Source organism: Cherax quadricarinatus, chromosome 82, assembly GCF_038502225.1.
Source record: "Cherax quadricarinatus isolate ZL_2023a chromosome 82, ASM3850222v1, whole genome shotgun sequence".
Classification (NCBI taxonomy): domain Eukaryota; kingdom Metazoa; phylum Arthropoda; class Malacostraca; order Decapoda; family Parastacidae; genus Cherax; species Cherax quadricarinatus.
In genome coordinates this window covers 4,094,822-4,117,500 of record NC_091373.1, presented here as the reverse complement: position 1 = coordinate 4,117,500, position 22,679 = coordinate 4,094,822, and the positions used below count along the sequence as shown (strand labels likewise).

The following is a 22,679-nucleotide window of genomic DNA, read 5'->3' as shown; positions in this document are numbered from 1 at the left end:
GTGTTTTATTCGTTAGGAGAAAAAAAAGTGATTCCTGACGCGGGTCTTAATCATAAGATAACCCATTAATTCAGTCTTCAGTGTGGGATTTTATTAAAGTCCAACTGAAATGCATTTTCACGATATTGAATTTTTTATCGTAGTCTACTGCTTCGAATGCCTTAGTGAAAATGGTTAATAGATTTAAAAGGTAAGAAAGTCCCTTTGTAAACTGAGATTCAATGATCAAATTACTTCTTTCAAGCTGGGTTCGAAGTGTATCCGCAATTACTAATTTCCATCAACTTTCCCCACAAATGAGGTTAAGCTGAGGGGTCAGTAATCTGAAGTTAAGGACCTGTCTTGCCATTTTCCATTTATCAGGTACGATACCTGTTTCCAGTGATATGTTGAAGAGATTATTTAATGGTTTGCAACGTTCTTCTTCACATTCTCATGAGATCTGGGTGATTTGTTTGGTTTCATTCTATCAAGTTGTCTGAGAACTGTCACTAGTGACCTTGATCTTCAATGATCTATTTTCCTCCTAATATTTATAATTTTTAATCACCGAGATTTCATTGGTACGGAGACCAGCAGTACTTAACAGACTCAGAGGGAAGTAACTGCACCACCAACAACATACTAACAGTGGGTCACACAACGACAGACACAGAAAGTTCTATCAGTAATCGTTCAGGATAATTGACAGTGCATATGTATTGACCACAGCAGAGTGCATCACCAGCATGCAATTTAAATCTCACACATAAAAGAAAATTCTGCTATGAGTTATTTAAGAGACTCCGGTTAATAGTATTAGGTAAATTTTCCAACTTTAAGTAGATTCTGCAATATGAGACAGTTATATTTTAGGTCTATAGGGAAAACACTTTTATTTCGTAACCAAAAGTAACTCAACCTAATCTAACTTAGAATTTGACTCAAAAATCTAGGTTTATTTAGGTTAGATTAAATGCAAAAGTGTGCAAATTGTTTGTGCGCTAATAACCGCCTTAAATAGTATGTTTTTCATGTAAATTCCAGGTTTTTTTAGTTTACATTAATCATCTCTATGGGTTTTAATGTGTGACTGGAGCAAAGAGGAAGATGAAAACGAAAGTTTAATGGAAGAATTCAAGATGGAGCATTTTATATGGAAAGACAATGGCAATGGCAGACCAAACCACCATAATGATGGCAAGCAGGGCAAAGTTCTTAAATAGATTTACAGAGTATTTAATAAAAGAAAGGTAAGGTAAATGCTTGTTAGAAGTAAGTGATGGTTTTTGAATCGACACCATGCCTAACCCTTCTAGGGTAGGGTAGGTGCCTGAGCCCGAGCTTACAGCTCACAAGACTGTCATTCCCATTAGCCCCCTTGGGGCGGGGATGACAGACCAGAGAGGCCTAGCTTGTGACTAGGCCTGGGGGCAGTTGGTCCCAAAGATGAGGAGGTACTTGTGCCTCCTCCCATGGGAGACTTAGGTCTCAGACAGTCCCTAAAGAGGGAGCCAAGGCCGGGCCACCACTTGGAAAAGACCCGGGCCGGGAGAATACCGGCGAATCTTTAATGATAATAATAATGGTTTTTGATAGGAGAATGACGTGGCAGAGCCCGTTATGCCGTACAGTAAACATACACACACAATTAATGTAAGATTTTGCTGAATTGTGCGTTATTATCAAACACTAATGTACTTAAATGTTTATGAAAATCATTGTGCAACCCTGGTACAGTGAACGATACACTAAGAAACAGTATTGGTAACTGCAGTTACTCTATACATAAAAGTGTAACTGCTTAACAAAGCTCCTGGAGAGCGAAACGTTGCCACAATAAAATGTCACATTAGTTACACTTGTGTCCTTTTACCTAACATATTGTAGGTAATTCTACCAACATTAATACTGTATAAAAGGTCTAGAATAGCAGATACGGTCAAGGATGTCAGGTGTGGGATCATGAAAGGAATCAAGACAAATATTTCATGATGGTTTAATTATGTGAAGAAATGAGGGAGGATTAAATTGCAGTAAGAGTTGACAGAAAGGGTACAGAGAGAACAGATGATAATGTGGCAGCCAACATATCAGATATGGAAATATGGTAGACTTTCATGAAATTACAAGGGGATTAGAATGTATTACAAGAGCATGCCACAGGGATTTTTTTTTAAGAAAAATGTGATATTAGAGACAACGATACCATGTCCGTTGCCTGGGAAAATTATCAAAGGGAGAGCGAAATGAGGACAGATATGGCATTTGCCTGTACTACCCTACTCAGTCATTTAGCAAACACTTAAAGCCTAGTTCTATAGGCTTCATTATATATATATAGTATAATGCAACTATTGAATGGTGCTGTAGACTAGCTTTATTTTTTTTTACAGTAACATGTCCCTTGAATAGTTCATATCATTTTTGTGGTATCCTAATTGCTGATTTGTCGAGAATATTGTTAAACGCTTCTTTATTCTAATGCTATCTCATGGTAATGTTTACATTGTGTATGCTTAATATTTTACGTCTTATTTATGAAGCGTATTAATGCTTATGTCTTGATACAGGTAATTGGTGTGATCTCTGTATTCTTCATCTGCGTGTCCATCTTATCGTTCTGCCTGAAGACACACCCGGATATGCGGGTGCCTGTTATAGAGAATGTGACCGTTCAGACAGCAGAAAATACCACAGTGTGGACACTGGACAAGAAAGCAACTAATGCTCATGAAGCATTCTTCTATATAGAGTGTGTCTGTAACACTTGGTTTACTTTTGAAATATTAATTAGACTAATTGCATCACCCAACAAGTTTATGTTTCTTAAAGCTTCAGTGAACATGATTGATTTTATTGCTACCTTGAGCTTCTATGTGGACATTCTATTGCAGAAGTTTGCTTCCCACTTGGAAAACGCAGACATCCTTGAGTTCTTTAGTATCATTCGAATCATGAGGTTATTTAAATTAACGCGACATTCGTCAGGACTCAAGATCCTGATACAAACATTCAGAGCATCAGCGAAAGAGTTAACCTTGCTTGTGTTTTTCCTGGTGCTGGGTATAGTAATCTTTGCCTCCTTGGTATACTACGCTGAGAGGATACAAGCAAACCCACACAATGACTTTAATAGTATCCCGCTTGGTCTGTGGTGGGCGTTAGTTACTATGACTACTGTGGGATATGGTGATATGGCACCAAAGACTTACGTGGGCATGTTCGTCGGTGCCCTGTGTGCCCTGGCTGGTGTATTGACAATTGCGTTACCAGTACCTGTCATCGTATCTAACTTTGCCATGTACTACAGTCACACTCAAGCAAGAGCCAAACTTCCCAAGAAGAGGCGGCGTGTCCTGCCGGTGGAACACGTCCGTGTGGGTCCTGTTGTTTCTCCACCCAAGCGTGGAGGGGGACCCAACGATATGAACCGAGGGCCAGGACCAAAGATGGGTAAGCTAGTTTAGTCCAAGTTTGTTTCAATCATATTATTTCATTTCAAAATCATCACTTTCATCGCCATCACCGATCCCCTTCCATACCGTGTTCTTGGTCTGCCTGCCCTTCCTTTATAAATAACAACCTATGTAATAGACTAGTACTCAACCTTTTTGCTTTACTCATGCACACTTAGTTCTTACCACAGTAGATAAAATTTAGAAACTGTTTATCAAAACTGATTTTCATTAGTTAATTTCTAGGCTATCTACAGTACTAACAGCAGCAAATACACTTGCATCTTACAATTTTTATTGCTGTAAATACTCTCTGTCATGAACAGGAACACTGAAAGAAAAACAACATTACTTAGGTATTTACAAAACTGCCTTTAATAATTATATATCTGTAAGTACCTCTTTCAGTTTGTATGGAGTCAGCTTCTGTCTTTTGTCTAGCTAATGCCATTTTTCTAATCTTATATGGAAGAAATGTTTCCTGACGCCATCGTGGCTCATTTCACTATGAAGGTTCCACTGTTGCCATGTCCTTCATCCTTCCCTGGTAAGGAGAGCTTTCAGGTCAGACTTTGTTTATGCCCTGGATTATATTTTTATGTTGGGGTTATATGCCTCTTCTGCGTTCCTCCAGGGGCAAGAGATCTTGTTGATGCAGTTTGTCCTAATATCTCATTGCTCTCATTTCTGGCACCAGTCTGAGTGTATATCTTTCAACTTTCTTGAGATTTGCTCTATGTCTGGTTAAGCGAGGACTCTCAACATTGGCACTAAGTGTTCTAAAAACATTCGTATGTGACGAAGTGTTCTGAAGGAATCTTTATTTAGTGTTATTTTTAAGGCCATCTTTATGTTTGCCAGCCTAGCATATATCACTTTAGTAATATTACTCTGTTGATGCGCACTGCAGAGTACAGGTTTGGCAAAAGTTATTCCTGTCTTTATCTGATTCCATGAGTTATATTTTCCTTCTTCCAGCCGCCCCCACGCCTTCCCAGGTGGTAATCTATCTATGGACTTTTCCCCAGCACTCATTTTCATTAATATATTCTTGCTGGAGTTACACTCTAGTTGCCACTTGGTCGATAATTTTTATAGCTTGCCAGAGTCCTCTTCTAATCTAATGCTAATTTTCTCCATTTGAAATTGTTTATTCATTTAATGTAGGAGTCTACCGCCACTGGTATTTCATTAACATGAGATAGTATTGGGCCTAGTACTGATCTTTCGAGGACCCTGCAAGTTACATTTGCCCATCCTGACACTTCGTCCTTCACTATGACTGTCTTCTGTGATTCAGGTATTCTTTAATCCATGCTAGCACCCTGCCTACCACTATGGCTTGCATCTTCTGTGTGATAATATGTTAAAGGCTTTTAGCAGTCTAGGAATATGCAATCTACCCTTCACCCTGCCTAACCCCCGTCTGCCTGTCCCAGGTTTGTTTGTTTTTTTTTTTTTTTGTAACGTCTTTCCATTTTCTGTGAGAAATTCTTGTGTTCTGTGTTCACCAATCTTTTTTCTTATTTCATTTTCGTTACTCTGAATAACAAACGTGTCAGATACACTGGTCAGCATTTTAGTGATACAGCACATTACATATTTAATTAATAACGACTATTACAGTTATTCGGTACACAGTGAAGAGGGTCACTGATGAAGCTGAAATATACAGAGATCTCTCACTTGTGTTTCATATTTAAACCAAGTAGTATCTTAATTGGTATTATTCAATATCATCACATGATATTAATATATAGTACGTGTGAATAAATAAATATTGCAAATTGTTATAGGTTTCTGTTTCATATCAGAATTTAAATGAGTATAATTACCAACATAAAAATATATACATATATACATATCTGCTGCAAGTATCTTCTGCAAACATTTCGAAAATACTTTTATTACTGATATTAAGACATTTATATTTAAATACAAGTATATGTTAAAAAATATAAGAATAGACGTGAGTGTCAGTGTCTTACTCATCCTGAGACTGACCTGGAATGTCGTCCATTAAATGTAGAAATGGAGTAAAAGTTTCTTAGTGCTTGTAATTATGCCAAGAGGTCGTGGAACCATAATAATAATAATGTTTATTTCTTTACGCCGTAAAAATAATATTTACATGAATTATTGCAGTGGTAGGCACCAAAGGAAACCACTAATTACGCAAGGAATTTCGGTCGAAGTCACCTGTGATGTTTAATACATCATAACTGTCATGGATTTGTCCAGTGATTTATACCACATAGTGGAGAGCCGGAAAGAAATCCTTTCTGAAATAATTTTGCTAGTCAAGTACAGCAAGTGATAAAACAAGTCTGCCATTTACTAGTGGCACAATTGGTACTACATTTGCCTTTTCTTTCCTAAAGAAGACCTTTACTTTGTTCTAGACAAAGCTAATAGAGGCTAGTGAGAGGCAGTTCTACCTAGTCAACACAATACATGCATCACCTCTTCCACCTTCACAGCTTTGCTTGTGTCCAGGGATTAGAAGAGATAGAGCTCTTCCCGTCGCAACCAATAACCACGACACAACTCTTGCAGCTGGCCAGGGAGATCCACTGTCTGTGTCTTGCACTTCGGCAGTAAAATAGTTCAGGTTCTGCGTGTAAGCCTTTTTTTAATTGCTCGTAGCAACATCCATTTCTTATCTTACCGATTTACAAGTGGATTTGTGTTCTCAGGTGAATATTTCAGTTGATCTGAGACCAGAGACCGCCATGCTGTTCTTGATGCCATGATATTCGTGATACCAGTTTTCATTTTATCTTCTTCCTACTTTTGGATGGTCCAGCTTTGGTCTTTCCTTCTCTATCTATTTTTTTTTATCTTTCAAAAACCACCCAAAAAATTGCTACTGTAAGGTATTGAAATTATACCTTAAGAATAAAAAAAAATGCTTATATTATTACAGATTATACTGCCAGTACAATTAAATTACCAGTTGGTTTATTTTTACCAAAAACACAGATAAGATCAATCCAATCACTTTTCTATAATGCTTATGCAGCATCGACAGACATTCATGTAAGTATGCGGGTTCTTCCCTTGGAAGTAACTTTTACACGACACTCCTGTGAAAGACAGTTTGCAACCGAAAAAATTTGCTTCCACAAATATTGCACAAACACATTGGTTCTTCATGCAACAATCTAGTCCAACATTCGTAACATCCTCTTTATCCTCCTCCTCCTCCTCCTCCTCCTCATTTTCTTGCAGTTTTATTTTACACTTTCTATTTTAGTTAACTTTTCTTGTCATCTGTCTTTGTTAGCTGACAATAATGTCATGCGTGTTGTTCTTACCCTACTAACTTATCTGCCTGCCAACTCTCATAAGAGATTGCAATCCTATTCCTTTTGCTTTGCATGCATTTACCAGTTATGTCACATCCTTGAGCCAGCAACCACCTACTGTACCTCCCAGACGAGCACACAGGGTCATCAGGCACAAAAGGACAAGTGACTCAGTTCAGGAAATGAACTAATACAAGAACAGTGCGGAATGTGTTGATGTTAGTGAATTTTAGTTGTCTAAAAGATTGTTTCACTGCACACTATTGCTTGACATTTGTGATTTTATCACCTATATCAGTAATAATGTGTGCTATGTTGTTATTGATTATATTGGTAGATGCTAATCATATTGTTTTTGTTTTAGATAATAATTATTTTTATTTTAAACATTTTTTCAGATATTCATTTAATGTATTATATTGGCAATTTCATTTATAAAACGGATAAATGTCTCATTGCTGACTTTAAACTTGGTGAGGACCATTTATACATTATTATCAAATGAATGAGAATAACTACCATGAATGTCGGATTCATTAATAATAATTAATGTTTCTTGAACAAGGTGTCTTCTGCTACGTGTAGCCTGATAGCAATAGTATCAATAACATGTGGTCATAATACCTCTGAATCCTCCGTGACCCACATCAGTTGAAGTGCTGATCCTCATCCTCCTGTGTGTATGACTATCCTGTGTTGTCACTCTTGGCTCTGCACTCTCACAAGCAATTATGACTCTTGTTAACATAGTCTCCAGTGTGTTACCTTGCCTAGCATCCCCAGTTAGTGTAACTCCTCTATGGTGACTGCACTCTAACCCACTCTAGTAGAACTGGCTGTGTATTTTACCTTTATATATTTGATGTGTGTCTAAAAGTAACCCAAATGATTGTTTTTCATTTGTCTAATAGTACAGTACTTAAGAATTTATGTTATCATCCTTATTTTTTTTTTTTGTCAGAAAAAGCGACTATGTGTTTTTCAATTGCAGATGTCCTTGAAGTATTGTACTGAGCCTTTGCTAATAAAAACATATAGTAAAAAATTTTATTAGACGACGTTTAGCTCACCTGAGAGCTTTTTACCACTTAAAAACCTCTTCTTTAAGCGAAACGTTGTCTATTAATTGAAGTCCTACTCTTGCTATACGTGTTTTTATTGCTCTTCGATATTTTGTCTTCCAAATATATTTATCCCTGACTTGCTGTGCTCAGACTGGCTGCTGAGGTCACCACTTAACACAGTATCTGCTGCTGCTGCGTCTCTTCCTTGCCAGCTTTTCTATTCAGTTTTTTAAATGCAACATTTGCAGAATCTATTTATAAAGAGTTGTACAGCACCTCATCAAAGAACAGGTTCAGGGTCTTAAGCTCAGAGCTCAATATTCCCTCAAAATCGCATTTTTTTATTCTATTTTGAAATGAGGAAATAGGAATCTGCCATCACTCTTAGCAATTATGGAGCAAGTTAAGGAAGGCATCGGTGAGCAGTGTCTCTTTTCCTGCCTATTGTACCCATGTCAAAGAGTCTTAATCATGTCAGGGAGTCCCACTTTATGTCAGAGTCGTAACTATGTCAGACTCGTTCAGAAAAAGGTAACATTGTTCTATTATTTTTTTTTAAGTTTTTCATAGTCAGATTTCTATTAAGTGAATTTAAGAAATGGTGTAAGTGTTTAAAGGTAAGATAGAGGAAGACCCCAGTAGGTCTACTGGCCTGTGCTAGGTAGGTCCTTCTCAAACCCAATCCCTCTCAGTCAACTATTTTCCATCCTACTTTTATAGTTACCCAAGCTGTTTCTACCAGAGAAAACTTAAAAAATTACAACAGTGAAGACGGGACACCACAAGTATATTGTAACTTTTGCTGTAATTACAAACAGGTGATTAAAACAGAGTATGGTGATAACTGAATTACGTGAAACAAATATCAGTCTTCCCTTCTTATATTTCTCTCTTCATTATTTCATAAGAATGGAAGAACACTTCAGAAGGCCTACTGGCCCATACAAGGCAGGTCCTTATCAAAAACCACCGCTACCCACAGGTACCCAAGAATTTACTCCCATACCCACGACACCAATCAATGATACCCAGCCCCTCCCACTCATATATTTGTCCAATCTCTTTTTAAAGCTACCCGAAGTCCTAGCCTCGATTACCCTACTCGGAAGACTCTTCCAAGCATCCACAACTCTATTCGAAAACCAGTACTTACCTACATCCTTTCTAAATCTAAATTTATCTAACTTAAATCCGTTATTTCTCGTTCTTCTCTGATTCGATATCCTCAGCATTTTATTAATGTCACCTTTGTTTATGCCCATCATCAGCATATACACTTTGATTATATCTCCCCTCATTCTACGTCTCTCCAGAGAGTGAAGATTCAAGCAAGATATACAAGATAATCAAGAAGGAAAAATCACAATACCGTGACTGGAACAATACACAAACGTAAGTAAAGTAAAAGGACACAAGTGCAACTAATGTGACATTTTATTGTGGCAACGTTTCGCTCTCCAGAAGTTTTGTCAAGCCGTAACGGCTTGACAAAGCTCCTGGAGAGCGAAACGTTGCCGCAATAAAATTTCACATTAATTGCACTTATGTCCTTTTACTTTACATATAGTCGGTAATTCTACCAACATATATACAATACACAAACAACCCACACATAGATGAGAATAAAAAATAGCACAACGTTTCAGTCCGACATGGACCTTTAACTGATCACAACCAGTCACGATGAAGATTGAGACACTTATGCAGCATATGGGAATCTTTATTCAGGAAACGTTTCGCCACACAGTGGCTTCATCAGTCCAATACAAAGAGGAAGGCGTAAGGAGAGGAGGAGAATGAGGTAATCAGTCCCTCAACCTGGAGTCGATGTGTTCAGTCCATCATCACAACCAGTCACAATGATCCAAGTCGGACCGAAGACTCGTCATAAGATTCGTTCTCCCATGTGCAGGTTATTCGTATATATAAAAGGATTAAGTAAATTTACTTGTATACAGAATTACAGAAATAAAAACGCTCTGACGAAGTAAATCTTCTCAATACAAACCAGGAAGAAAAAAATTTTAGCTTAAATTTTTTATACGAACCAGCATGTTTACGAGTTATTAATATATACTTTTCAGCACTCCACTATATATTCATAATTTACGCTGTATATACGTAGTAAAGGCCAACCAGAATAATTTTACAAGCATTTTTACTACAATAATTTTAATTTTTAAAGTGGTAAGCCAGTGGAAGGTCTCGGACAGATGACCCAGCGTCAAGAAAAACTTCTGTTTCCTGACTTAGTCTTACCTAACTTAACTCAATTTGAGATAAAAAAATTTGGGGATACCCGTATTAGGCCATCTTGCCCGAGGATGTGGAAAAAGACACTTACGTACATTTCGCCACGAGTGACTTTTTCAGGACTGAAGAATTCACTCGGGGCGAAACGTTTCTCTAATAAATGTCCTGAACTGTACATGTCTTTTTTCTACATTATCTGGGTATCATCGTACCTGAGGATGGATGCTTTATCACGTAGTTTTTTCAGTTGAGTGTAAAACACAGCTGGGGTATACCGAGAGATACTCTTATTTTCTAACCAGTAAACTACCATCACCAAAACATATATTCAGAATGATGGTGATCATTTGTTTTTTATTTATGATGGAGAGCCTACCATCACCTTTTGTGATGTTATATTTTATTTTTCGCGTAATGAACCTGGAATTGAGTAGGCCTCAGGTATACATGATCATTTTAATCAGTATACATTGAGTTACTCGGTATATACACACACACACCAATGGAAATAAGTCACTGTGTCTGACTTTTTCGGGTTATCCTAGGTTCTCTACACATATGCTGCTATGTTTGATAATTCTATGTAACTGTATTTGTGTATACCTGAATAAACTTACTTACTTACTTACACACCACGAGATGTATAAGTGTATACATACACTGATGATTTACATTAATCCCTGTTTTAGGTATTAAAGTATACTTTAATACCTACGGTATTAAAGTATACTTTAATACCTACGACTCACGTCAGGAGACCCTTTAATATTCCTCCCAACAAATAAGAGATCATCTCCAGTACCTGTTTTAAGCTGATATATACAATATTTTCTGGTATAAACGCGTCTACAGTATTAATCATTGCCGGGTGTGATGACTTAGGCTCTACATTACCTATCACGCTCATACGACCAATAAAAATATTTTTTCTTGCATAGGCTGTCTCAGGTATCTTTCCCATAGGTACCATCTGATTGTATTTAGTTGCTCAAAAACCGGAAACTTAATATATATATATATATATATATATATATATATATATATATATATATATATATACATATATATATACATATATATATATACATATATATATATATATATATACATATATATACGTGCAAAACAACCACTCTGAAAGAAAAGAGAAATTCCAAGCGCTTTCGTGACTACTCACATTATCAAGGAACTATGAAAGTAAAGCATCCAAGGAAGCTATATAAGGGGTCTGGCCAACACCTCACTATCAGATCCCACAACGGTTAAACACCTGACGTGCGCCGACCCAACTTGGACAGGTCCTTTGCACAACTCACCCACAAACTATTCTACCCAAGAAAATTAAAAAATTATTATTTGTCCAGTGTATTATTAAATTCTTCCCAAATTCTATTAATTATAAATGGATCTAATTTATATAAACCAAAGGAAATATTCATATTATTGTCAAAACTGCTTTTTATGAAACAAGATTCAATTATATTCCTGTCGACCATGGACTTGCTTGATACTACTTTCTCAACTTTTAGAAAATTAATTGGATGGTTAAAATCTCTTACATGAATAAATAGAGCATTGGAATCTTGTCCAGTTCTAATGCTATATTTATGTTGTTTTAATCTTAGTTCGAGATTTTTACCAGTTTGACCGTAATAAACTTTATCGCAAATTTTACAAGGAATCTTATAGACACATCCATCAGCATTTTGGGGGGAATTCTTTATCAAAAGTTTTTTTACTGTATCAAGATTTTTGAATACAACTTTAATATTAAAAGTCTTAAGAAGAGAAGGCATATCAACCAAGTTTTCATGGTAAGGGAGAACCAACATATTTTTAGTTGAATAAGGCTGGTTGTCCCTTTTTGGATTGTAAAAAGTATTTCTAGCAACTTTAAAAGATTTATCAATTACATTTCTTGGGTATTTTAAATCATTACCTATTTCATAAATTTTGGATATTTCCTCATCTATGAACTCAGGACTACAAATTCGTAAAGCTCTCAAAAACATTGATGAGAAAACAGACAGTTTGACTCTATCTTGATGCGAGGAATAATAGTGGACATAGGAACAGTTATTTGTAGGTTTTCTGTAAATTTTAAATTTGAATTCATTATTACCCTTAATAATTAAAACATCTAGAAAAGGCAATGAGTTATTTTCTTCAAACACAACAGTAAAGTTTATAGAATGGGCTAAGCTATTTAATTTTCCAAGGAAATGGTGTATATCTACATTTTTGGGCATAAGACACAAAATATCATCAACGTATCTGAATAATCTAGCTCTATTAGGGAGGATTGTGTTAAGCAACCTTGTTTCAAAAAATTCCATGTATAGGTTACTAAGAACAGGTGAAAGAGGATTTCCCATTGCCATACCAAACTTCTGAGTGTAAAACTTATCATTAAATACAAATTTTGCATCAACAATGCAAAGTTTAATAAGTTTAATGATAGTAGGAACTGGCAATGGTAAATCATAGTTAACGAGTTCTTCAGATAAGAAACTTAATAAATCATCAACAGGAACTTTCGTAAACAAGGAAGTAACATCAAAACTAACCATGTTAAAATCATTTAAGTCAGTCAAGGAGCTTAATTTATCAACCAAGTCTATGTTGTTTTTAACATTAAAGTTAGAAATTTTGCCAACAATAGGGCTCAAAATATCAACAAGCCATTTGGATAATTTATATGAAACTGACCCTATGGAGCTAATAATTGGTCTGACTTGATTCCCTGGTTTGTGTGTTTTTATTACAATTTACTTCCACTAATCCATCTTTACCTTACATGTATGGACTAATAAAAACACACAAACCAGAGAATCCAGTCAGACCAATTATTAGCTCCATAGGGTCAGTTTCATATAAATTATCCAAATGGCTTGTTGATATTTTGAGCCCTATTGTTGGCAAAATTTCTAACTTTAATGTTAAAAACAACATAGACTTGGTTGATAAATTAAGCTCCTTGACTGACTTAAATGATTTTAACATGGTTAGTTTTGATGTTACTTCCTTGTTTACGAAAGTTCCTGTTGATGATTTATTAAGTTTCTTATCTGAAGAACTCGTTAACTATGATTTACCATTGCCAGCTCCTACTATCATTAAACTTATTAAACTTTGCATTGTTGATGCAAAATTTGTATTTAATGATAAGTTTTACACTCAGAAGTTTGGTATGGCAATGGGAAATCCTCTTTCACCTGTTCTTAGTAACCTATACATGGAATTTTTTGAAACAAGGTTGCTTAACACAATCCTCCCTAATAGAGCTAAATGGTTCAGATATGTTGATGATATTTTGTGTCTTATGCCCAAAAATGTAGATATACACCATTTCCTTGGAAAATTAAATAGCTTAGCCCATTCTATAAACTTTACTGTTGAGTTTGAAGAAAATAACTCATTGCCTTTTCTAGATGTTTTAATTATTAAGGGTAATAATGAATTCAAATTTAAAATTTACAGAAAACCTACAAATAACTGTTCCTATATCCACTATTATTCCTCGCATCAAGATAGAGTCAAACTGTCTGTTTTCTCATCAATGTTTTTGAGAGCTTTACGAATTTGTAGTCCTGAGTTCATAAATGAGGAAATATTCAAAATTTATGAAATAGGTAATGATTTAAAATACCCAAGAAATGTAATTGATAAATCTTTTAAAGTTGCTAGAAATACTTTTTACAATCCAAAAAGGGACAACCAGCCTTATTCAACTAAAAATATGTTGGTTCTCCTTTACCATGAAAACTTGGTTGATATGCCTTCTCTTCTTAAGACTTTTAATATTACCTGGAGGTAAAGTTCGGTACTAGTCCCTCTAGGATTTTCCAGGTGTATATAATCATGTATCTCTCCTGCCTGCGTTCCAGGGAATACAGGTTTAGGAACCTCAAGCGCTCCCAGTAATTGAGGTGTTTTATCTCCGTTATGCGCGCCGTGAAGGTTCTCTGTACATTTTCTAGGTCAGCAATCTTGATACAGTAAAAAAACTTTTGATAAAGAATTCCCCCCAAAATGCTGATGGATGTGTCTATAAGATTCCTTGTAAAATTTGCGATAAAGTTTATTATGGTCAAACTGGTAAAAATCTCGAACTAAGATTAAAACAACATAAATATAGCATTAGAACTGGACAAGATTCCAATGCTCTATTTATTCATGTAAGAGATTTTAACCATCCAGTTGATTTTCAAAAAGTTGAGAAAGTAGTATCAAGCAAGTCCATGGTCGACAGGAATATAATTGAATCTTGTTTCATAAAAAGCAGTTTTAACAATAATATGAATATTTCCTTTGGTTTATATAAATTAGATCCATTTATAATTAATAGAATTTGGGAAGAATTTAAGAATACACTGGACAAATAATAATTTTTTAATTTTCTTGGGTAGAATAGTTTGTGGGTGAGTTGTGCAAAGGACCTATCCAGTTGGGTCGGCGCGCGTCAGGTATTTAACCGTTGTGGGATCTGATAGTGAGGTGTTGGCCAGACCCCTTATGTAGCTTCCTTGGATGCTTTACTTTCATAGTTCCTTGATAATGTGAGTAGTCACGAAAGCGCTTGGAATTTCTCTATTCTTTCAGAGTGGTTGTTTTGCATATTCTGAAATCACCTGTTTACTGTGATCTTATTGCATATATAAATATATATATATATATATATATATATATATATATATATATATATATATATATATATATATATATATATATATCATATCATATATATATCATATATATCATATATGAATTAATACAGGACAGACTGAAGAAACGTAAATACAAATGGTGGAAACATTTCAAAATATATGTTACAAAAAAACATGAACCTCCACATGCAGGAGCTCAGGAAAGTTCCCAAGAAAAAACTGGCAAATTCCTGTATCTAAATAAACCCACTGGTGGTGAGAAAGGCGAAAATTGAAGCATTGCATATTATGATCTCCATCTGCGATCCTCTTCAGCAGATCTGCTCAACAGGATTTCGGTCGGAGATCAAAATCTGCATCTCCACATTTCGTTTATGTCTCATGTGTAGTTATTCAGATATTGACACGTGTTCATCACAATTCGAAATTCCCATTTTTAGTTCACTTATATCGCAATTTTCTCGAAAAATGACAAATAGGTTATCTGTGATAACCTATTTGGGTTATCACAGATAACTTATTTCTTTATAAAACTACAAGATTATTGTATAGTATTTTAAATCTGGCAATAATTAAAGCACATGTTACCTGTTTTGTAAACCATTCCCTTGTTCTACCATTCTGTGGGGAAGGTGGTAACTATGGACGAAAATTATATGACATTAGAGGTGGTTGAAGTTATGGATAGCTTAGTTTATACCCAGAAAGGAGTATATCTTTGTATATATATACCAGTATGCTGATATATACACACTGAAGGGTATATCTGAACATGTGCTGGGATTTGTATATCTGAAAATATACAATGAGAGGTGTATATCGCTCAATATCCGAAGCAAGAGATTCAAGTGGGATAAATTTATATTTAATAAGAACGAAGGAAGGCACACTGTTTGGCTACAGTGGTATATAAGTGGTATATAGTGGTATATAAGTGGTATAAAGTGGTATATAAGTAGAATAAACTACTAAGTAGTCGTTGTTGCGAAAACTTTGGACAGTAGAAGATAATAAATGAATAAGATTTCCAGTTAGTTCTTTTATGTCTATCGTCTACAAGTCGTCAGCATTCCCAGACTATCTACCGTTGGCGCCACTAAGTGGCTTTAAAAATGGGTTGGACCGGTTAACGAGTTGGTATTGTTAGTGTGTGTGTGTGTGTGTGTGTGTGCTCACCTAGTTGAGGTTGCAAGGGTCGAGTCCCAGCTCCTGGCCAAGCCTCTTCACTGGTCGCTACTTGGTCACTCTCCCTGAACCGTGAGCTTTATCATACCTCTGTGTGTGTGTGTGTGTGTGTGTGTGTGTGTGTGTGTGTGTGTGTGTGTGTGTGTGTGTGTGTGTGTGTGTGTGTGTGTGTGTGTGTGTGTAGGACCAGCCTAGCATGATCTACAGTGTTGTGTGTGATTGATCTGTTCATTTCCCTGACTGTTTTGGCTGAAAAAAAAACACAAGGGCACAATACCGTGACTGGAACAATACACAAACACCCCGCACACAGGAGAAACTCTGTGACGACGTTTCGATCCGACTTAGACCAGTGTGACTGCTTAATGGTCCGAGTCTGTCCGAAACGTCGTCAAAAGCTTTCTTTCCCCTATGCGCGGGTTGTTTGTGTAGTGTTTTGGTTGTCTTGTAAGCGACTCGTAACTGAGGTAACTGATAGATAAGTACTAGTGAGTTCGTCTCGCAACCAAAAGAACCTATGTTCGATCCCCTGATGAGACAATGTCCTGACATATCTTGCCCCTGGATCTAAACGTCTTAGTTTCGCTCTCTGTAGACCTTTATCTAGTCATAATTTAACAAAGCTATATACGGAACCAAGCGTACGCCGCAGCCTATCTTTCCCTCACCCGCTGTCTCTGTCCACCAAGCAGTAAATACACACCTGAAGTTAGCAAGGTATTGTGGAAAGCATCATGGGTCAGGACATATGGGACCCCATTCATGAGAATATACAAAGTTCGTCTTAAGTGAAGTGTCCACTCTTATCCTGCCCTTGTGTGGTAGTTCTCAAAACTAATGTCTACTTTAGTGCCTCGTTATCCATTCGTAATTAATGTCCCTCTGTGTAGTTACTGGAGTAGAGCTTTACTTGTGGTGTTCCGTCTATAAAAATTTGTGAAGTTAGTTACTTACCTTCAGTAGTTTTGGCATATACCACCTTCTGTTGGAGTCTATTCAATCCATTAGCTATAACAAAAATAATAATAAATGCTTCGTGTTATTCTTTCCTTATTTTAAAATTATGTCCTCTTGTTCTCCTGTTGTATTGTATTCTTTAAAAAAAATTGTAAATGGCTGTGATATCGCTTTATTTTATGTTTATTAGTGAAAGAAAATTTAATGCTTCCATTCTTCATATTTCACATGTGTGTGTGTTTGTGTGTATCAGTCACAGTTATGTGTCACTCTTCAGTCTTAAGTACAGTTTTATGGACTACAGTGAGTGCTCGATTATCCGAATTAAATGATGGTGCAGAGCCTTCACCGGATACATGGGCGTTCGGTTAAACTGTCATGTGGTCGGTGGTGGGAATTATAACGAGGCTAATTTGAAAGAATAAAATTCCTGCGAATATTTTCACTTAATATTCGTCTATATAATTTATCCAAAAATAACTGAGGAAACTTATAAAATAAAAGATAAACGTGAATACCAGCTTTTGAAAAACGCTAATTATATATCAGTTATGGGACAAAATTGTACCAAACAAGTAAGCAATAAGCGCATCTACACCAAACATACATAGGCGATAAAGGCAATTAATAGCTTAGAACCCAAGATAAAAACATTTGCTTAAAAACATATGTGAATAAAGAAGGACATAGAAGTAAGTTGAACCTCAGGGATGATCAGGATTCTAAGAATGAGACTAATTTTAAGGGAGAGCTGCAGTTAATGTATTTTCATAGTTCTTGTTTTTTTTTTTTTTTTGAGGGGGTGGATTTTACGATCTTTTTTGCTGATGGGACTGATGTCAGAGATGTTCGGTTTCTTGTCCAGACATTTTCAGAAGGGTTGCTAGGATGTAAGTTTTGATATTCGGTGGTCAGATAAGAGAGCACCCGCTGTATTTCTTAAACACTGGTAATTGTAAAGAAAAAACTCAAGTAAGCTGTGACCAGAGATATAGTAAATGGCCAAAGGCATATACGTAGGAAAAGTGAACTCAAATTAGTTTAATTATATAGTAGATAAATTAATAGTTTAATTAATGAAGGTATTGGAGTCTGGATGAGTAAGATTTAGACAACTACTAAGAATAATTGTGCAACTTGGTAATGTGGAAAACAGCAATTATGTCTCAGATTATTAGCATGAGATAAGTGCATCAACATCTGAGATATTGAATTTGGCTCAAGTGATCTTACAATGTTCATTTGTTTGGTAGGCAACGGTGATGAGGTCATCCCCATGTTGAGTCTTAACAACCACCTGCAATTGGGTGTGGGGTACTGCCCACCTCCACCCACCCCAACAGTGGCAACCCCACCCACCGCCCTCTCCAATACTTATGTGGCGGAACCAACCGCCCGCTCCAACATTCATACGGCGCCCCCTACCACCCTCAACACTCTCCCGCTGCCCACCGCTGCCCTACCCAACAATTACAGTGCTGCGATTCCACCACACCCTCGGACCACCCCCCTAAGTGGCTCCCAAGTGTCCTCTATACATGGGCCCCAAACTGTCACACTACGTGGGTCCCAATCATCCCCTTTACATGGGTCTAAAACTCCCTCAGTACGTGTATCACAATCATCTCATTATCATGGCTGTCAGACCAGTGTTGGAGAGAGCTTCTTTTCACCAAGAAACTTTACCTATATAGAAGACTTGCAAGATGCCCTGCAAGGGGCAGATCTCCGCGACGTAGACAGAGGTCGACTTTCTGATGTCTTGCAATCCTCAAAAGCTGTTTATCCTGCACGTATGACTCCTTCTTCTTCTTCTACTAACACCCATCTTCGCCCTCAAACAACCTCTCTTCTCCCTCCACCCATTACACGGTAACCTGGCGCCTACATAATAAAGCCTTACAGTGTTGCCTCAGTATTCCACCTTAAATGTACGGTACTCTCATTTTGTCACATAACCTTTCTAGCATTCAAGTCAAACTTTTTTTGTAATTTGAATCTTAACCTATTGTACCCAGTTTTAACCATAATAATATTACTGTACTATACCTTGTTATGGCTTTTATTCACACTTATCTTTGTCACTGTTGTTTATCTGTTTGTTTTCATAAATGCAATGTTTATATCTATTGTTACCCACAGATGTATAACTCTTATCTACTATTTCCATTTATTTACAAGGAAAATTCAGTTAAACTGCACCAAATGACATGCATTGTTTCTTTCTCAGAATCATAGTCTAGATTATTTAAATGTTACCCATAATGTAAAATTCTCATGTAATTTCTGCAGGTGTGTGAAACTCATATCTGCTCCCTTTACATAGCCTCATATACAATCAATAATTAATTTGACTCTGTAGTCCCAACATTGTGCTTGCTGGACTTTCTTCAGAAAAACCTACAGCAGTGATAGCTGTTCATACATGTCTATAGCTCGAAAAGTAATAAAAGTATTTGTTTTTATATTTTATTTTCAATGTGCATGGTATTCCTGAACTTGAGTGTACATTGTGTAAATACAAAATATTTAAATACATATATATATGTATATAATATATATATATATATATATATATGTATATATATATATATATATATATATATATATATATATATATATATATATATACATATATATATATATATATATATATATATATATATATATATATATATATATATATATATATATATATATATATATATATATAATATATATATATATATATATATATATATATATATATATATATATATATATATATATATATATATATATATATATATATATATATATATATATATATGTTGGCGTGTGTTGAAAATGTTTGAAGGTGTAAATGTGATTGGATAGGGTTGTGCCTCAGCCAGTTCTAACAGAGTGCAATCTTCCTTTCCTCCTCTCCCTCAACATTTCCTCCAGTGTTTGCCACCTCTTCACCTCCAACATTCATATCTCCTGACATTCATATCTTGACATGCTCGTGATAAACCAACTTTTGCTGTTTTTAGATTTTTATAAGAAGCTAAAGGACTGCTAATTGTCACAATTCTTTTTTTAACTTTCATCAGGACAGTAAAGTGACATTGTGACTGATTTTTTACTTAGTAATCTGTCTTCTTCACATAATTTTGGTGAATCAAGTCAGTCTTTGTTACCATAAGTGACATCCTTATCTATGCTAAAGTCCTTTGCAATCTTGTTAACTAACCTCTTTTTTGAGAGTTTGTCTCACGTTCCCTAAAGTTTAGTTATGTCTTCTTTGTTGATAATTTAAGAATGTCATGAGTAAAATTCACTGATCAGCTTAAAATTTCTCCTTCTAATAAGAGTTGTGTTTAAATTTGGTATTTAAGAAACTTACAATATTATTCAGTTCTCAAATACTCTTAAATAATTCAATCTCAGTTCAAACTAAACCATAAATTTGATAAGAAACTAGAGGACGTTCTGCCAGAGTAATATTGGTCCAGAATGGATCAAATGTCACCTAGTTTCAATTACAATTTATGGGTTAGTTTTGAACTGTCCCTACCATATTGTGGCTCGTGTTCCTCTAGTTAAGATTCAGCCACATTTAAACCATTCGTAGTTGGACAGAATAATTTTAGGCATTACCATTTCCTTCTGGGAATCTGAGACACACTCTTGTTCACTGAAACACCTTAGCTTTCTACTGATCTTGTTCACAAATTTATGCGCTTCCTTCACAAAACGTCACAAAGCAACTAGGACTGTTTCCTGCACATGACTTCTTGGGTGTCTGTGACCCCCTCATCCGCTTCTTTCAACTGGCTCACACTGTAATTTAACAACACCATTGGCCAAGAGTTTTCTCTCTGCATCTTCTACTGTAATTTTAGTTTTGTTATTGTGGCCAGACTTCTCTTGCCAAGTCATTGTTAGATTACAGGTGAGCTTGTCTTTTCTCACATTTTTACTGACATTCACTAATATTACTTTTTTCAGGCAACGATGCCCCTAATTCCACGACTAATGGTACATCTAAAGGTAGTGACAGACCCTCAAACAAAATAACTGGGTTCTAGAAGTGCAGCATCCTCCAGCCCACCATGACCACCTGTTCTCTTTATGTCATGTGTTGTGGGGCTTCACAAGGGAAAGTAAATGGTTGTTTGTACCAAAATGGTGTAGTAATTTTGAATCCATAAAGATTACCCATATCACTACCTTCTTGGACTTGAGTTCGTTGATGCAAGATTCACTTGTGGACGGCTTTCCATGGCTCATACGAGGACACTGTTTATACCCTGCGGTGGCTTTCACGTGAGCATGGATGAACCATTGACGAACTTTTACCTTCCCAAACCACTGTTTCCCAGCGTCAACCTACAATCCTACCAAGTACTGTGCTTACTCTTTAAAAATGCCATGAATCCTGTCAGTGTGCTATCCTTGCTTTAAAAGTACTGGATTCTACCAGAGTTATTGTACTTAGAAGAAGTACTGTACTCGCTCTAGAGGGATTGTGTTTCTTAGAAGTATTGTACTTTTCCTAGAATAATGTAGGCTTAATGTGCTTTACACCCTTTAGATGAACTACAGTCTCTATAGAAGTGCCACACTTTTATAAGTAAATTCTCTGCTCATCTTGTAAGTATTGTACACTTGTCCGTTGGTGTGTACTCTTCATAAGAGTACTGTACACTTGTCTGTTGGTATGTACTCTTCATAAGAGTACTGTACACTTGTCTATTGGTATGTACCCTTTATAAGAGTACAATACCAGTCCTCTTATTACTCTTGTGGACTGATTTAAAGAGCACTGTAATCTTGTGAGTACTGTAGTTGCCAGGCGAGTATTGTATCTCTTGTCAGGATTTAAGTTACCTTAATCAATCTACTTTCCTGTATAGTTTTCATCCTGTAAGCGCTGTACTTTTAGTTAGTAATATATTTCCTGAATTTAATATATTACTACTGTATTTCCTGTGTTACTACTATACTTACTCTGTTACTACTGTACTTCCTGTGTTACTACTGTATTTTCTGTGTTACTACTGTACTTCCTGTGTTACTACTGTACTTACTCTGTTACTACTGTACTTCCTGTGTTACTACTGTACTTACTCTGTTACTACTGTACTTACTCTGCTACTACTGTACTTACTCTGTTACTACTGCTTCCTGTGTTACTACTGTACTTACTCTGTTACTACTGTACTTCCTGTGTTACTACTGTACTTACTCTGTTACTACTGTACTTCCTGTGTTACTACTGTACATACTCTGTTACTACTGTATTTCCTGTGTTACTACTGTACTTCCTGTGTTACTACTGTACTTCCTGTGTTACTACTGTACTTCCTGTGTTACTACTGTGCTTCCTGTGTTACTACTGTACTTCCTGTGTTACTACTGTACTTCCTGTGTTACTACTGTACATTCTGTGTTACTACTGTACTTCCTGTGTTACTACTGTACTTCCTGTGTTACTACTGTACTTCCTGTGTTACTACTGTACTTACTCTGTTACTACTGCACTTCCTGTGTTACTACTGTACTTACTCTGTTACTACTGTACTTCGTGTGTTACTACTGTACTTCCTGTGTTAGTACTGTACTTCGTGTGTTACTGCTGTACTTCCTGTGTTACTACTGTACTTCCTGTGTTATTACTATACTTCCTGTGTTACTACTGTACTTCCTATGTTACTACTGTACTTTCTGTGTTACTACTGTACTTCCTGTGTTACTACTGTACTTCCTGTGTTACTATTGTACTTCCTGGGTTACTACTGTACTTTCTGTGTTACTACTGTACTTCCTGTGTTATTACTGTAC

General features: G+C 36.1%; 1 protein-coding gene across 1 annotated transcript in view; it reads left to right on the top strand.

Annotated features, from left to right (window-relative positions):
- Positions 1 to 19,293, top strand: part of Shaw (Shaker cognate w) — a 106,997-nt gene extending 87,704 nt beyond the window's left edge. The window contains exons 6-7 of the mRNA XM_070102639.1: positions 2,553 to 3,435; positions 18,125 to 19,293. Coding sequence (XP_069958740.1) covers positions 2,553 to 3,435; positions 18,125 to 18,747 — 1,506 coding nt within the window. The 3' untranslated portion in view covers positions 18,748 to 19,293. The remainder of the gene's footprint in view (positions 1 to 2,552; positions 3,436 to 18,124) is intronic.
- The last annotated feature ends 3,386 nt before the right edge of the window (positions 19,294 to 22,679 follow it).